Below are 17,268 nucleotides of genomic sequence, written 5' to 3'. Positions count from 1 at the left end.
AGTTGTGATTTTTCCAAAAAACTGCTCTTCTCTGAAAAACGGGATTTCGAGAAATCGGCTTTCTTAGTTTTCTTTGCCAATAGTTTTTATTTTTTCCTTCTTTCCCTCTATACTGGTTTCTCAGAATTGCAGCAGGATATCTTTTAATGAATCTGCGGCCCCACTGGGCCGTATGTGTAAAACTGAAATAATGCATCAGAGAGTCTCTGTCTGGAGCTGCAGGCTTTTTCAGAGGAATAAAGGAAGCTGACCTTCCTGGATAAGTGGGTTTGGGTTGCAGTAGCATAAATAATGGCCTGTTCTCCTTCATGAACCCGGAGCCTTTTTATCCAGCATGTTCAGTTCTGAGAGCTTGTGACCACTTGGAATTTGTGGATTTCTCTTATAATAATTAACTATTGGAACCACCTTTATTTGAAATAAGCTCATTTCTTATAGCCGTGGATCAGACCTTGTGCAGTGATTAGGAGGCATTTTGGCTCATTTCCTTCATCCTGAACTATTTTAGTTCATGAGTGTTTTTTTTTGTGCTTTCTGGCCCAATTCAGATCACTTCACAGCATATCAGTGGGATTCAGCTCTGGCCTCTGACTAATCTGTCCTAAAACAGGGGATTCCTTCCGTTTGAGTCGCTCATCTGTTGGTTACTCCTGCATTTTGGGTCATTTTCATGTTGTATGACCCAGTATCAAGATTTAGAAGCCCGACGTTTTTCTGCAGAATTTTCTGATGCAATTTGCGATTCATTGAAGTCTCAATGGCTGCAAAGCATCCAGACCCTGCAGCCACTGACCACTGTACCCCCCCCCAAGGGAAATGGCCTGTATCTCAGCGTGTGATCAGAAGGTCGCTGGTTCAGATCCCCGTGTTGGCACAGTTATGAGTGGAACCCTTAACCCCCAAATGCTCTAGGCACTGACTGACTCTCTTCCTCAATCGCTTTGGATAAAAGAATCTTCTAAATAAATACAATTTTTAGTTTTACATTTTACATCAAATTTATGCAGAAATCCAAAGGGGTCACAGATTTTTTTTCCCCCTCTACTGTATGTGCATGTGATTTTATCATCATTTGTATCAGCTGTTTGTGCCCTTCTTGCCGCGTGATTGCCCGGTATCTCACAGGAACCTTCTCCAGACCGCGAACCTGGTGTGCGCCGCAGGTGCCGAATTGAGGACTTATTAATCTGCCTCCTTAGCGCTGTTGCCATGGCACCGGCGGGCAGACGTCTCGCTGTTGCACCTACACACCTGACGTGATGAAAACAGGAAGAAGCTCCACGCCGCCATGCACCTGTAACACCCGTGTTCAGCTCCTTCTGCATTATTTTGACCGTTTTTTTTTTTTTTTTTTTTTTTCTGCTTCACGCGTATTTCAGTTAGTGCAGCCGATGGGCATGGATATGTTTGAGACTACCCCGGGGGGGGGTGGGGGGGGGGGGATTCTGGTACCGCAAGTGTCACGGGCATGTTCAGGACCAGGCTGCTGACTCGTCACGTAGCCCTTTTCTGCAGAAGTTCTGCTGTAAAACTATTTTAAGAGATTTCTCAAAAAAAAAAAAAGCTGGCGTGTTGACAAGGAAATGTGTCAAAGTTCATGAGAACTTCACGAAAAAATAACAGTCCCACGAAATGTGATTGCTATGGCTTTGTGGGTGTACAGCTGAATGTTTGTCTGCTTGGGGTCCGTTTAAGTCGCTCTTGGGCTGGTCCGGAGTGTCCTTGTTCAGGCTCTGACTTTCCGTATTGAAGTGGCTCAGTGCTTGAGGCTGGTAGCCTTGCAGTCCAACGCGATGGCGGCTTGCAGCATCGAGTGAAATGCTGGTGCGAATTTTGCACAGCTCTGAATCTGCCTCACCTAGGTGGGGCCATTTCTGCTGTTCCCACCAGGTTCCTCTCGCGTGATAATAACCACGAGCGCCGGTTAGCTGAGCCCTGGCAGTGGTTATTGCATGGTGTTGCTTGTCGTCGTGGTAACGATGGCCGGCAGGTGTGGGCCAAGGCACCGTACGGGGCATGCGGAAAGTGAAATGTTTTTAGCGAGAATCGCTCAGAAGCTTCAACCACCCGTCTGGGCGGATGGAAATTGTGTCTGAGTTAGCATTAATGTCTTTCTCTCTTTGACTGGCCAAACACGGGGCAGCTAAAAATAAAGGTCTTTTGAAACCTGAACCTGTCGGGCGCTGGTCATTCGTGTGCAGGCAATATGCTTCATTATCATCATTATAATCATTATTAATAACCACATCCGGGCAGAGTCATTCATTACTGCAGCGTCGTAGATTAAACACAATGCTCCTGTCCAGATATGCACGCTAGGCTGTTAAAAAAGATCTTCATTTGAAATTCAGCTGTGCCCTGCTGCAGTGAAGTGTTTTATGAAGAATTGGGAACAGGAAGTGTTTCTCCTGTCATCTTGGAGAAGTTCCCTCTGGTGTTTTGTGCCTCAGCACTTTATGACGTTTTGGAGTCGCCAAATCGTCCGGAATTACTTTGGCGCAGGTTAATTCCTGCATCGATCAGGAACTGTGATGTCACAGGGATTGATCAGGCAGCGTGCAGCCTGTCGTGCCATTAAAAAAAACCTCTCCATGTTTATGAAGTTGTGACATTTCTCTAATCGGGTGTTAGGGATAAAAAAACTAAAATCTTTGGATTAAAATTTGCAGCAACAGCATAACGTGTAGCGAGGGCTTTTGTAAAAGTGGTTTTCCCATAAATGTGATGCATTTTATTCATGATAGTCTGTGATTTATAACTGATATCATACCGGTTTGTTGAGTGTTTTTTTTTTTTTAGTTTTAGTTTTGTTTGCTTTAGTTTTGCTTGGCCACCAGCCCTGCTGGGCATGAATTCTCATACTCTGTGCTCAGTGCTGCTAGTCACCGCTAATGCTGATTATTTGTTGATTGGATGCATTACACTTTCCTGTCATTCTGTTACAGCAAAGCCTCGGGAATGTAAAACACAATGCAAGCTAGTCAACTGCTGAAGTTTTGTGGTGTTTTATTCTGTAGTACGGGCTGCTAATTCAATGTGAGATCCATCCTCTTTGGGCCGTTGTGGATTTTTTTTGAGTCTGTGACCAGCCGTTTTTCCTGCCGTCGTGCACACACAACCCGCTCGTATTGCGCTGGGCAGCGACGCATTGACCCGATGGAACGAGACTCTGAGCACCCATAGGATATCAGGGATGGACGTCAGGGTTGCATGGCTGCCCCTCTGTTCGAATCGGGTCCTTTATAGCTGCATGAGCCGGACAGATGCGCACAACGGTAGCTGTGTGTGTGTGTTTTTTTTTTTCCTTTTTCGTTTTTGAGAAGCGCTTCACCACATCTCTACTCAGAATGTTTGTCATCGATCTAGAGAGATGCTATCAGCGGTGCTGACGAAACTGCAGCACTTAGTTACCTGTACGTAACCTCGAGGTGCTAACCAAATACGCTCGGTAATCCTCCGGCATGTCGACAGCGGTTTTTTATTATTTTTTTTTCTTGTGTAGCTTTGTTGATTGTTGTTCGCCTTTAAAGAGGGTCTTGACGTAAAGTGACTTCCTCCCCTGGGGTGTTTTTGCCTGGTCTGTTAACATGTTCTTGCCACTGAACACTGTCTTGTCAGTTGTGGCAGTCGACTTGCACGCATGGTTGGCCCTTCTCCAGAGCATGTTCTCACGCTGCTTTGGCATTCTTGAAAATGAATGTGACCCAGATGGTTTTCTTGTGCCTAGACTGTTCTCAGACCTGTGGAGCACAGAGTATACTTGGTATAGGGAAGTACTTCGTTGTCCCCCACAACCCACCTGTGAATTCAAAGTAAACTGGACTTTGGGCAGGTCCATGCCAGAACCTGGCCAGGATGTTCCCACACCCGAGACATCAGCTCGTCATCTCTTGCTGAGTCACCATCTCATGCCCGTATGATTCAGATTTCAACTGATGGTCCACAATCCCTGGGCCAGATTGGGTGTTTTATGCTTATAAAAACAACAAAGTTGCAAATTTGTAACGGAGCTGAGTTTAATTCTCGTCTTCGCTTGCCTTGTGCCCAGTCAAATGCGAGCGTCCGGCGCTTCACTAAACCTGCGGAAAGTTTGGAACGCTCGCTGGAGATCAACCGGCAGCGAGGCCGCAAGAGGGCACCGAAGAGGCCCAACTACAAGAATGTGGGCGAGGAAGAGGAGGAGGAGAAGGAACCCGAGGAAGGCTCGGACAACCCAGAGAAGGCTAAAGGTACAGAGGCTAGCTTGAAGGGCGGCAAGACGAGTGGGGAGATGGAAGGTGAGTGCCTTGTGTCCGGGTTTCTGTCCCGTTTGTTTGCCTTGGGGGAGGGAGGGGCGTAGGGGTGCCTCGGATCACTAAGCTGGATGACGTTAGTGAAGCACGGCCCTGAATCGGCATATGCTGGTTTTTTTTATTGACGTTATAGTGGTGGGAGGACTTGGAGAAACCAGCTTGTGAGGATGACGCGATGGCTGCCAGAGGCTAACAGCCTCATGGCCAAAGGTCACAGACCATGGGGGCTTTTGGCCTGCAGTTCACTCTAGTCTCATTCTTGAGTCAGCAGAGCAGAAAGTCTTGTGAGCTCTGCGAACCTCCAGGCTCAAGTCCGCATCAGCCCACGTCACCCGGCAACCAATCACCAACCACCAAGTTATAGGGCAGAGGTGATGCCGGTTATAGTGCAGAGAAGCAAAGAGACACGAGGTAAATCTGGAGGTGTCCGACAGCAAGCTAAAGGAAGGGCTGCTCACATAATGAAGGTACCTGGGAAGGATTTTGGGGTCAGGTACATCAATTTGGCTTAAGTCTCTTCTGGTAAGTAGCTTTCTGGGGTGTCAAACCTGGAAGCCTCATCTACTGGCCAAATAACATGGCTAAAAAAAATAAACCATAGGTGCATTTTAGACCCAAGGGTAAACCTGAGCCATCAGTAACACAACTTGCTGGTTAAGTGTGGTAGATGGCCGTGCTCCAGCCTACTGTATTCCAGCCTGATCTGTGGTTCCAGGCCCCGCCCCCGGCTCCATTTCATTGGTTCTCTGACCTCTGATGCCAGTGCCCTGGTCCTTGTCCATTCCATGTTTTCCATCTGTTTAGCAGTCACTCGCTTTTTCTCTCCGAGCATGCAATCATTTGTGCTTGTCAGCTGGTCAGTCCTCAATCACAGTCCTTGATCTGTTTACATTAATACTGACTTGTAGGTTTGAAACTGCCAAAGTTTGAAAGCAAACACAGAAAAACGGAAGTTAAGCAGCAGCGCCAGCATCCTCCTATTTGTCATGGAAAAAGTTGAAAGTCCAAATCCGGAATGGGAGTCAAAGTATAATCAGGTAGAACACAGGGAGCGTGAGAATGGTTTGAGGCTCTGAGGTCATTTGTTACTTTTGTGTATTTGTGAAGGAAACATTATCCTTTTAATAACAAAAAATACCCTTCAGCAGCTACAGCCATCGCCATTGTGGGGTAAAGTTTCTACCTCATTAGCTGACTTTCCTAAGAAGGGTCAGTACTCCAATCAAAACGTTAACAGATGATGTTAATAAAAATACTGCAGCAAATTTTAATTGTCGACATGCATTGAGTAATGGACTCTGAGGCAGGACCCCATTTCTTGGAAGACTCTGGGGTAACATGCAGGTTTTCCTTTGACCCCAACAGTTTGGGGTCATCAGTGCTTTTTGGACCTGGGTGCAAAAATATATACCAGTGGCCTGTTCTCCAGTGGCCGAAGCGGGGTCACTGGCTTATCGAGGTAACTTGTCGGATTTAAGGTACCACAGTTTAAATGTTCATATTCGTTCACTTACATTTTGCCCAGATCACCTTAAATTCGACAAGTTACCCCGATAAGCCAGTAACCCCGCTTCGTAGTACAGGCCACAGGTGCTTAAATGCAAATATTGCAGATAGGTTGTATTATCCCAAATTGTCCTGCCCCATGCAATGCGTGCAGTACCCCACCTAAAACAAGTGAGCGTTGTGTGTCTGTTTCTAGGGTAATATTTCCGACCACGAGAGACTTGTAGACTCAGGAATTAAAAACAATGTGACCCAGGGTGTCATGGAGTGAATTTTGTTCTGCTGTATGGGACTTTCCGGATATTACAATTAAACAAAGCTGTTGTTTTGATGGTCCAGACAAAAACAAAAAAAAAAAACAAAAGGAAAACTCCAAAACTTACTTCCGTGTCTAGCCTCTCCTTGCTCGCCTGCTCTCTCAGCAGTTTTCGGCCAGCTTACAGCCAAACACACAAACATATAACTATGCATGCTCTGTTTTATTCACCCTACTAGGGATGGGCGGGGCCTAATGGATGGTGGACAGAACCTAACATTGTTCGAGACACTGTAGCCCGGGCTCTTTAGAGGGATCCCCTTAAAGAGGGATCTCTCTGTCAAACGAAGTGATGAGAATAAGTAGTCAAAGCTTTGATCCCATGAGCAACCCTAGGCTGAATTGCAGCTATAAATCTGTTTCGCCACCAGGTGGCACCGCTGAGTTTGCAGCTTAGGCGATCCGCAGCAGGCAGCGTGACAGATGTCTTTGTTTCTCTCTATCTCTGAAGGACATCGGGTTTAAAAACTTAACTCATACTTTTTTTCGGTGTCCAGCATGGTGACTACTCCTTGGGGTACAGCCTCACTTGGAGTGGAGCCGCAGCGAGCCCGTTCTTTCGATATCATTGTTATATGTGTAGAAGGGAACAAAAGCAGTGTGTTACATAGTTCTGTTTCAGCCCCATGGCCTTGCCTGTTTGCAGAAACGAACATCGCACCTATAAATGAACAGCTCAAGTAATCTCGATCAATGACTGTAACCTGACATGTTTTATTATAATATTCCGACTTGTCCCCAGACCTTTGTTAGTGACCTGAATCACACCCTAAATCCGACTATGATGACTTCCTGTAACTACTTTTGCGCCCGTTATCCTTTGTGCCTCGACCCCACGGTGACGCCGATCCCACGGGACTCCAAAAAACCATGTTTACGGTCGCGCTCGGTTCCACGGGATGCGTTGGAAAAGCACGTCCACCTGGAGGTCCCTTAAGAGCCACTGCCGACCCCTGTGTCCCCGCACAGAGATCGAGATGGTGGTGATGGAGAAGTGCAAGGTGTCCGAGCCTTCGGCGCCAACGGAGCAGAACATCACGGACGAGGAGAAGACAGCGGCGGCTGCAGCGGGCACCAGCGGCCAGCGGAGCAGGTGGGCGGAGGAGCGCTGGGCCCTTGGCAGGTGCCAGGGGGGGCAGTTGGGGGGTGTTGGGGAGGACTCAAAGGGGCGCTCAAGGGTTCCACCCACCAAATCTCACCAATAATAGGAACTTGAGCTTCCGGTCTCAAAGAGGATTTGGCCCCCAGTCTATCAGAGTAGCATATCAACCCCTTGGGGAGACATGAGAGTCATTTACAGAAGCAGCTTTCAGTTCTTAATTGTTCCTTTATTAGCAAGGAGGCTACTTCCCGGTAGCTCATTCAAAATGCACACCTGGGGCCTCTTTGACGACATTGGCAAATTAAGGGGATTGCGTTAAGTATTGATCGCGGTTTTGGCTTCGCTTTGGGGGAGATTTATATGGCAGCTTTGTTCTCTGAAGTATCCTAGTCATTGCATCATTTGGGCCATTTAAGTAAAAAGCATCAGCCTTTAATATTGTTTCTTTGTTTTGCAGAGTTGATTATTTTATTGTATTGCTTGATAAGCTTTAGTCCATGTGACTCGCAGTTGTCTGTTTGTGGTGACGTGGTCGACCGCGCGTTTGTTGGGTCAGTGCCACTTCACACTTTTGGGGTGAAGTTTTATTAGAATATTCACACTGGCTCGCAGTGATGATCACTGCAAGTCATTCAGAATTACTAACGACTATAAGGCCTTCCAGGGTATTTTTCTAGAGGACTGTCGGCGTGTCCATGCACCGTGATTTAGCCTGCGATTTAGCTGAAATTCTTGATATGATGTCACGAGGAAGTTTTGTGTTTTTTAAAAAAAGTTTTGGGGGGTCTTCTGAGTAATTCTGTGACTCTTTCAAGTAAATATATGTCCCTGAGTCTGTTCCACCCACAGGTCCCAGATGTCTCTGTCGACAAAAGGAAACTGTCACGTCACGTTTGGCCTGCTCTCTGAGTACATGTTCGTGACTGCAACCTGTCTGTTTTTCATCTCAGGCCGTTCCTGGACATGGTGTACAATGCACTGGATTGTGCAACAGATGATTACTACGCCCTCTTTGTGCTCTGTCTGCTGTACGCCATGTCCCACAGCAAAGGTGAGCTCGATGGTGGGGCTCAGGTGAAATGTCCAGCAGGGGGCACCATCTGAGACGGCCGGCTGGCTGCAAGTGACAGCTTAGGGTCACCATCGTCACCTGTGCCAGGGAAGGAGAGTGAAATAAACCAAAAAAATACTTAAAAGAGATGGTTACAGACAAACAGAACATGAGCTAATGCTAGTGATTTTACAGCAGATTTTTTTCCCCCCAACTCTTTATATCGCTGGTCACGGGAGCTTAAAATAAACAACGACTTAACGGCCTGTAACTCCCTGATGTGCGGAAAGGCGCCGAGTAAAAACAGAAATATACAAGCTGCTGTGTAGCGAGGTTTTCATCATACTGGGTGGTGACGTGTGTTTCCAAGTTCATGCCGTCCTGAAATTCTCTCCAGTTTGCATGCGGGGCCCTCATTGTTCAAGAAGCCTGTTCTGTCCTGTCACCTAGTGAGGTGGGGGGGTGGGGGGCGCTATCGTAATGAAAGTGAAACCATTTTGTGCTGTTCTTGGCTGGGATTTCATTCACATGTACAGGGATTTGGAAAGGGTGTGGGACAAGTATTCGCTTTGAGGTGAAGCGTGTCTCACGGCCCCTCCTCCGGGCAGGTATCGACCCGCAGCTTCTGCAGAAGATCCAGCTGCCCGTGCAGGACCAGGAGAGGAGCTGCTACAGCCAGGTGTTAGTTGAAAGGCTCATCATGGTGATGAGTCAGGCCTCTCAGCCCGGTAGGTATCCCCCCCCCCATATTGTAAGCGTGTCCAACTTTTGGAACCTGGAGTAAAATTTGAAGGCTGGCTTCTTCATTGTGATGTCACGTCTGGCTTCTGTGCCCAACCCCGCCCCCCCACCGCAGACGGCAAGGTGCGTCTGGCAACCCTGGAGCTGACCTGCCTACTGCTGAAGCGCTCCGTCGTGGCCTTCTCCGGCTGCATCATCAAGGACGTCCATCTGGCCTGTCTGGAGGTAATCGGAGAGAAAACCCCTGGGGTCTCCCAAAAACGGGAACCTCGTACCGGGACCTGTCCACTGCACCTCCAGACTGTGGAATTGGCTGCGGCAAAATCCCATACCATCCTGTCACCATGCCAACGAGGAGTCACAGTTGTCTGACTGTGACTCGCCTCAGGAATCACTCCCGGCTTCAGTAAATTGAGCTTTTTACACTTTTGTTCATTGGAGGGTGGGACCTTCTTGTCTCTGGTAATCTTATAACTTTTTGCTACGTTTCTTGTTTCTCCTCATGGATTTTTGGGGGAAAAAAAGAAGCCGGCATTAAGTGGATGAGGAAACGCCCCGTAACTGAGATCTGAGCTGACTATCTGCGCCCTGGCCTTTCAGTTTTAACTTTCCAGTTCAAGACACCTGTTGTTGCCGAGATAATAGCCTGTACCTTTTGCAATGGAATACAAGCTGGCCCTGTTGTGCGGGTTGTAGTCAGTCATAGTTCACCGTCCCAGTCATTGTTTATCCGCAGCAGCTGATTCTGGGAAATAGTGAGGATCCAGTCACATAGAAAGCATGTAGTAGATAAATGAACCTCAGCATGAATATCCGGTCTTGAGAGGCTGGTGAGGTAAGGTGAGATAAAACATTGCTTCAGAGGAGAGAGGGGTGTTGGAACATCTCACCATTTCCTTTTGGATATCTAGATTGCACTCGGATGCGTTTAAAGTCACCTGATTCTGTATTAATACCCCCGTTATCTCATTGCTTACATTTTTCAGAGGTGTTCCACCCGTTAAGAAGGCATTCTGAGGGGTGACTCTCGTCTGCCGCACACCAGGGCCTGTCTGATTGGTTACATTCCGGCTCTGTCTGGTTTCATTAGTTGAACCTGTTCTCTGTCCCCCAGGGCGCCAAAGAGGAGAGCCTTCATCTGCTGAGAAGATTTTACAAGGCAAGCCCCCGCCCCCCCCATCGGCACACATTTGTACATTCTCTGGTAAAAGGTCTTGGGTTCAAATCCCTTTGGCTAGCAGAGCAGTGGTATCAGCAGTGGGTCCATCTGTAGGATCGTTGGATTTTGGCTCGCTCAGGTCTCGGACCCCAGACCTTACTCTCCCCTGTATATATGTACATGTGTCCATGTCATGGAGATCAGAACACCCAGTTTCCCAGCGGAAATGGATAAAGCATGACTGTTTTGTCCAGTTGTGCATTGCCAGGAAGTTTAAGCTGAATTGGCATGAAATTTGATTCAACGATTTACGTAGGTATTAATTGTATGTAAACAGTGACTGTGTTAAACAATGGGCTGTTTATTCAGTGTGACAGTGTGCTATCGTTAGCTACACACTGCCAGCTGCGTCACATAATCAGCGATCAGCCGATTGTAAGCACACACAGGCAGTAACTCCTCCCCGCTGTTCCTCGGAAATACTCCGTCACTCTTAACAGACAGGGAACTCCTCGCTAATCTAGTCATGCTGTCACCTCAGGTTTCCTCCACGGCTACGGAGAATCTGGCTCAGATCAGACTCCGCTCTACTTGAGACTGGTTTGGCGCAAGGCCGGATCTTTCGGCACTGGGTCCACTCTGCTCTTTACTGGTCGCACTGTAGCCTTTATTCACCATCGAAATGCTTTTTTTCCCCTCACATAGCCCATCTCGCTGTCCTTTTTTAAGACACACACGCACATACGTAGTGGTGAGAGTGATGCCTGGGGTCCAGGCGTTGGGTCAGCACTTTTATCTGGTGCCCCTGAAGGTTTTTTGTGCTTAAAGGCCTTGATCAAGGGCTCAGAGGGGGTGTGGGTGATGAGCATGGGATTCGAACCCACAACCTTCTAATGACAGGCACAGAGGCCTAACCCCTCGGCACCCCCCCCCCCCCCCACAAACACTGCGTGATGGCATACCCCCCCCCCCCTCTCTTTCCAGGGGGAGGAAATGTTCCTGGACATGTTTGAGGATGAGTACAGAAGCATGACGGTAAGGCGTGACCTTTGACCCCCCCCCCTTCTCTCTCGCTAACCCCCCCCCGTCCAGTTGCTTCCTTGAATAGGAACGCTTCAGTGAGACGCGTAACCCTAACTTGCAGGCTTCCTGGTACCTGAGCGACGCTGCCATGCATTTCCTGTAACCGCAATAATCTCACGATGGCCATGTACCTGCAGAGCAAACCCCTCAACGTAGAATACCTGATGATGGATGCCTCTATACTGCTGCCCCCTACTGGGACCCCGTTGACGGGCATCGACTTCGTCAAGCGCCTGCCATGCGGAGACGTGGAGCGGACGCGGAGGGTGGGTCCTGTGTGTGGGGGCGGCTCAGTTTGCCCTCCAGTAGTCACGGGTGATGACGGGCTTGTTTTGCACTGGGATTGCTGGAGATGTGACGCTTTCTCTTCCCCGTTGATCCAGGCAGTGGCGGTGCAGTGTGTACTTGCGCGTGACCCGCCGTCTCTCTCCTCACGCAGGCCATCCGCGTTTTCTTCATGCTGCGCTCGCTCTCGCTCCAGCTGCGGCGGGAGCCAGAGACACAGCTGCCCCTCACGCGTCCAGAGCACCTCATCAAGATGGACGACGTGCTGGATCTCAGTGAGTCACACACGCACACGCACACGCATCACGGCCTCACTTCCTGTCACTTCTTTAAAAGCCCTCCGGGGGTTATTTTTAAATTCTCTGACTCATCTTTCCTTGACACGGCCGGCAGCTGTAGCTGCGGGGGCCTGAGGGGGGCGCCTTTCCTGTCTGCGCCAGGCGCTTTACTGTAATGCTCTGGGACGACGCCAACGCAGACGGCCACCTTTGCCACTTCCTGTCCCGGCCCCCCCTCATGCTGCACCATCCACGGGCTATGATGTAGCATTTAAATGTGCCTTGTCTGGCTTTGACCCTCCTGGCCTCAAGAGGGAGCCGCTGACACCCCCAGCCCCACCCAGGGGGGGGGGTCACTCTCTGTCTGTCAGCCCCCACAGACAGCCGCATGCCGTCATTACTGTTGCTTTCTGGAAAATTCAAGTATCACGTATTACAAGCCGTGTTTCTTATTGAAGTGAGCAGAACGTTGACATGACAAACATGAGCATTAATATCCAGTGTTGTGGCTTTTTGCTTTTGGACATTCACTGCATGTAAATTCTGGATTTGCACTGTGGTTGTTTGCAGTCAGCACACGTACGAACACACACACACGTATGTAAATAGTGTGCTGAAAAACGGGGGAAACTAATCATACGAATAATAGTACAGACAGAATAAGCAGGTGTTTCTTATCACGGTACGTTTGTGTGTGGCAGCGGGAGGGGCCCTGAAATTTTAGTGTCACCATGGCAACAGGGTAGCGCCGGATGCTGGAGGTCTAATCCGTGATGGGGCTGGCTTTACCCGTGAGCAACATCTATTTTTACACACTCAGGAAGTATCCCCCCCACCCCCCCCCCCACCCCAGCCCATTTCCCTGTAAGACACGGCAGAGCTTACTCAGAGCCGCCGTAAGCCACACACGCCTAGGGTTCCACAGCCCCCCACCCCCCCATGCGTCTGGGTCTGCGGACGTCTCCAGGGCACCGATCCCAAAGAAGCTGCTGATTTTCGGAAACCGGGTTGGTGGGAAGCGGAGCTGGACGCAGGCTGAGGGGGGGAGAGAGAGAGCAGCTCCTCTGCTATCAAAGACACAAATGACACAAATAGTGAATAACATGTGTACTTCTGGCTGCCGCTTTGAGGTGCCTGCATGCACTGCAGACGCTCATGTCCTTAGCCTTGACTTCTCAGCTGACTCATTAACGTCATCATCACCGCACCTCTGTGACACAGACACGGGCTTCTGTGCCCTGTGAATTCCAGCGAAGCGCGATTCCGCCGCAGTCACGCTCCGCTCTCACCCTGGCCGCGTAGGGAGGGGTGCCGCAGTGCTGCCCCGTGGGGCAAAGTGCTCAGCGACCTCCAGTCAACTCTCAGAACATCACCCCCGGCTGTCTAAAACCTGCCTGGTGGACGATGACTCAGAGGATTCTTTTGAAAACTCCCGCTGTGCTGTTGGCTATGACCTGGCATCAACACCGCGCGTGTTTCTGAACCTCCCTACACCCAGTGTCACTGGCCTCCTTGCTGTTAGACACCCTCGCTCATTGCTAGGGTCCCTGGTTCTGGGTTATACCACTTCGCAGATAGCGGGGGAGCTCGTCTGGGTGAGGCGGTGGCACATTATTATGATTCCAGATTAGATATTTATCTTGCCCTCGATCTAGTTAGATAATGTTTGGAAACGCATATGCTGTAACCTGGGTGATTAGTCTTATTTTGTCTGAAGATCTGACACGATCTTTCTGTGTGTTCTTTCCTTGTAAGTTTTTGTGTGACGCATCTATAGATTTGTTCTGATCTTCCAATGCCGTGCAGTACATGTGCGTCGCCCCCCCCCACCCTACATTGACACTTTTCTCTCCTGCCCCACCCCTATTCCACCCATCGCCCCACCCAATGCCTCGCCTCACATTTAGACAACAGCGACCTCATCGCTTGCATGGTGGTAACGAAGGACGGTGGACAGGCCCAGCGCTTCCTGGCCGTTGATGTGTACCAGATGAGCCTGGTGGAACCGGACAGCAAACGCCTCGGGTGGGGCGTGGTCAAGTTCGCGGGCCTGCTTCAGGTACTGGGCTCTGCCCCCGCCAGGCCCGGGTGGGTGGGCTCTTTAAATCAGCTTCTGAGGTTTAACTCCATGCCATACAAAATTTTAACTTTTTAAAAAATGTATGTGCATTTTTTCCTTTTCTGCTTCTTCGTCTGCTCTGAAGTCAATGACATCTCCACATCTGCCCCCCCCCCCCTCCCCCACCTGTAGGACATGCAGGTGTCCGGCGTTGAGGACGACAGCAGAGCCCTGAACATCACTATCCACAAGCCCACGTCCAACCCGCATGCTAAGCCGTTCCCCATCCTGCAGGCCAGCTTCGTGTTCGCCGACCACATCCGCTGCATCATAGCCAAGCAGCGGCTGGCCAAGGGCCGCATCCAAGCCCGGCGCATGAAGATGCAACGTATAGCCGGTGAGTCTCCATCCAAGCAGTCCGTAACAGACGAGTAGTCTCACGAGTAGGTTCCTTTAAATCAGAGCTAGATAAGATTTTAACAACTCTGAGCTATTAGTTAAGTTCTCCCCAAGCGAGCTCGATGGGCCGAATGGCCTCCTCTCGTTTGTATAGTTCTTATGTTCTTATGTAAGTCTTTACTGAACCAGTTCTTTGACTGACTGCCGTCTGGTCTGACCAAGCGAGTCTTTACCGAGAACAAGTTCTTTGACTGTGAATGCAATATGGTCTGAGTGGGCGAATCTTTACCCCCCAGCTCTCCTGGACCTACCCATCCAGCCAGCCTCGGAAGCTGTGCTGGGCTTCAGCCAGACATCAGCACAGCAGCTGCCCTTCCGCTTCTACGACCAGTCTCGGCGTGGCCTTTGCGAGCCCCCCGGAACACGCTCCGTCTTCACCTCCGTCGACAAGGTTCCAGGTAACCAAGGTGACTCAGCAGTGACTCCCCAGTAGTTAGGCAGGAGTTCACTTTGACTGCCAACCAGTAAGGTGGGGAAAAACAGCATTAAAAGCAGTTTTATTCTGAATCAATCAGCCAAGCTGAAAATTGAACCAGAGCCCTTAGCCCTCGTCCAATCACATTCCATGTGGTGTGGGCAATGATAAATGGGAGCCTACTCATGTGACGTTTTGTTAGACGTTATTTTGGCCGTCATGGAAATGGCCGTTTGCAAGGTGTGGCAGGTAGAAGCCCTGGCGATTTCCTCTGTACTGTTCGCATTCTTTTGAAGTCCCAGTTTAAACTTTATCCTCCTGTTCTTGAGGGTCTGTCCCCCCTGGGGACAATCCATCACTTTTTGAAAAATTATAGTTCACATAGAAAAATGTATGTCTTGTGCTTTCATCTAGCCAGCATTCAGCGTCTTGCCCTCAGAGGGGAAGACGTGCCCTCCCCCCCCCCCCCCTGTCTGGTGGTTTTCTGTTTCCCTGGACCAGCTGCACTCCATTCTGCTGGCCAGTCACTGCAGGTGACTGGTTCTATGTAGGGGGCTCCAGAGCACTGGAATACCTGTTTAGGACCCCGTGCAGTTGCCTTTTTTTTCTCTTCAGTTCTGTTAGCATGCTGACAGCTCTGTGCCACAGGTGGCGCTGTGGCGCACAGTCATGTTGCGGCAGGGGAGTCCTTGGGGGTGCGGGGGGGAGTTCTTTGACTAATGTGCAAGTTTCGGTTATATGCGCGGGATTTCCTTGTGCGCAACATCTTCAGGCAGGTTCTGAGAAGCCTACTGGAAGGCTGCCATCAGCGAATGTAGGCCGGCTGCTGTCCTCCGTGGCCACACTGCCGGGGAGAGGTGTCACGCTCGGAGGCCTGCTAATGGCAGGGCTGGCATGGGAATAGTGCTGCCTGCCTCCGCAGCAGCACAAGGAGGGAAGGAATGTTCTAGAGTCATTCTCCGCCCTGATCTCTATCTCTGTATCTTGCAGGCTTTGCGGTAGCCCACTGTGCCGGGCCTGCAGGCCCCTCCCCCCTGTCGTCACCGTCCCCACCCTCCAGTGGCAGCACAGGTCGCTGTGACTCAGTCACTGCCAGCACTGCCTCCGGCTCTGCTCAGTCGGCCACCCAGAGCCCCTCAGGTAACGCTGTCTGGGAGGGGCGGCATGAGGCCCTACCCCCTTTGAAAGCCCACTGGCCGTGAGTTTAGTCAGATTGCTGCACGCTTCCTTACGGCACGTTCACCGTGCCAGGCCTCGCTGCCTGGGTTTGGAGGATGTTTTTTCTGTCCCCCCCCCCACCTCCCCCTCCCCCCCGTAAACATTTCATAGTTGTGTGTCTGCGTGCTTGCAATTGTGTGTCTGCATGTCTGCAGCTGTGTGTCTGCGTGCCTAGGCAGCCTACTTTCCTGTGCGTCTGACTGCCTGCGTGTCTGCGCATTCTTGGTCGGGCCACACACGTACTGCAAAAGCCCTTCCAGATGCCTCCATCGCCCAGCCGTCCTCAGTACGTTTTAACGTTGCGGTGATGGTTTTCGCGGCACCAGTTGTTCTGGCTCTGCGCTGACGTGACCGTCTCTCTCACCTGCGAACCGATTCTTGCCTGTCTGCTTGTCTCACGGTTCTCCTCTTGCTTTCATTTTGCTTGAAACACGAGCTTTTTCCCAGAAAAGCCGCACAGCTGACAACTTCTGGCTCTGTGGCTCTCAGTGCCCTTTTCGACCTCCACTAACGCCGTCTGATGTTGGCCAGTATTTATCTTACGAATTTCCATTTGACAGCAAAACATGATCCCTTTATCAAGTGGTAGTCCTACTCTGTCGTAAGAAGCGGGGTGGGGGCTTGACGGAGCCTCTGGGCCCGGGGTCCGATTAACCAGCCTCCAACAACCTTTTGGAGTGCAGAGGAATCGCTTTTTAACGTCTGGGGCTCTTCTGTCTAAGGAAACCCTGCCGGCAAATCTCCAGCCCCCCATATCGGATGGTGACTGGAGTCCGAATCCCGTCGAGGTTTGACTAAACGGTGGCAGGATGACAGGCCGCGGATATTCCCTGTGTCAGGGCAGGACACGCATGGCCAAAGGAAGGATCCGGAAGTGACCTGGACTGAGAGTGGATGTTAAGGGGTCAGTGGGCATTTTCAGGTCTCAGATGGGGGGGGGGTGGGAAGTCATGTCTGTAAAACTGCCAAGTAAAACAAGTAATTCCATGAGTTCAAGAGTAGTAGATCATTTTGGTTACAGTAGTGTGTAACCTCCCAATTTAAACGCTACAAAGAGGTAAGGAAATGTAAGAAGCCCTCTGATTGCAGTCAAACACGGAGATGAATGACACAGGGGCGTGTTGGGCAGCAGTGGACATGGGTTTGAGCGATGGGCTTTGGACAGGAATCGACACAGTTTAGTCAGGATGGCAAAAAATAGCTGATCAGGTCCCACAGTAATGAGCCAAGTGAACACTGAGCAGGAGAGGTATTGGGACAGCCCTGGGTACTCAGGGGCTCGTCATGCAGAGTGACCCATAGAT

General features: G+C 50.2%; 1 protein-coding gene across 14 annotated transcripts in view; it reads left to right on the top strand.

Moving 5' to 3' along the window:
* clec16a (C-type lectin domain containing 16A) overlaps positions 1 to 17,268 on the top strand; it is a 32,852-nt gene that overhangs the window by 11,490 nt on the left and 4,094 nt on the right. For 7 of the 14 annotated variants that reach the window (XM_072705317.1, XM_072705322.1, XM_072705316.1 and 4 more), the window contains 13 exons: positions 4,049 to 4,277; positions 7,084 to 7,207; positions 8,167 to 8,267; positions 8,876 to 8,995; positions 9,124 to 9,233; positions 10,123 to 10,167; positions 11,152 to 11,202; positions 11,388 to 11,516; positions 11,690 to 11,810; positions 13,721 to 13,872; positions 14,065 to 14,269; positions 14,568 to 14,738; positions 15,737 to 15,886. In XM_072705317.1, coding sequence (XP_072561418.1) covers positions 4,049 to 4,277; positions 7,084 to 7,207; positions 8,167 to 8,267; positions 8,876 to 8,995; positions 9,124 to 9,233; positions 10,123 to 10,167; positions 11,152 to 11,202; positions 11,388 to 11,516; positions 11,690 to 11,810; positions 13,721 to 13,872; positions 14,065 to 14,269; positions 14,568 to 14,738; positions 15,737 to 15,886 — 1,708 coding nt within the window. The remainder of the gene's footprint in view (positions 1 to 4,048; positions 4,278 to 7,083; positions 7,208 to 8,166; positions 8,268 to 8,875; positions 8,996 to 9,123; positions 9,234 to 10,122; positions 10,168 to 11,151; positions 11,203 to 11,387; positions 11,517 to 11,689; positions 11,811 to 13,720; positions 13,873 to 14,064; positions 14,270 to 14,567; positions 14,739 to 15,736; positions 15,887 to 17,268) is intronic. The other 7 variants (XM_072705323.1, XM_072705319.1, XM_072705318.1 and 4 more) reach the window with 3 other exon arrangements.

The sequence above is a fragment of the Paramormyrops kingsleyae genome, chromosome 22, assembly GCF_048594095.1.
Source record: "Paramormyrops kingsleyae isolate MSU_618 chromosome 22, PKINGS_0.4, whole genome shotgun sequence".
NCBI classification, from domain to species: Eukaryota; Metazoa; Chordata; class Actinopteri; order Osteoglossiformes; family Mormyridae; genus Paramormyrops; species Paramormyrops kingsleyae.
This window is presented reverse-complemented; position numbering and strand designations above follow the sequence as displayed.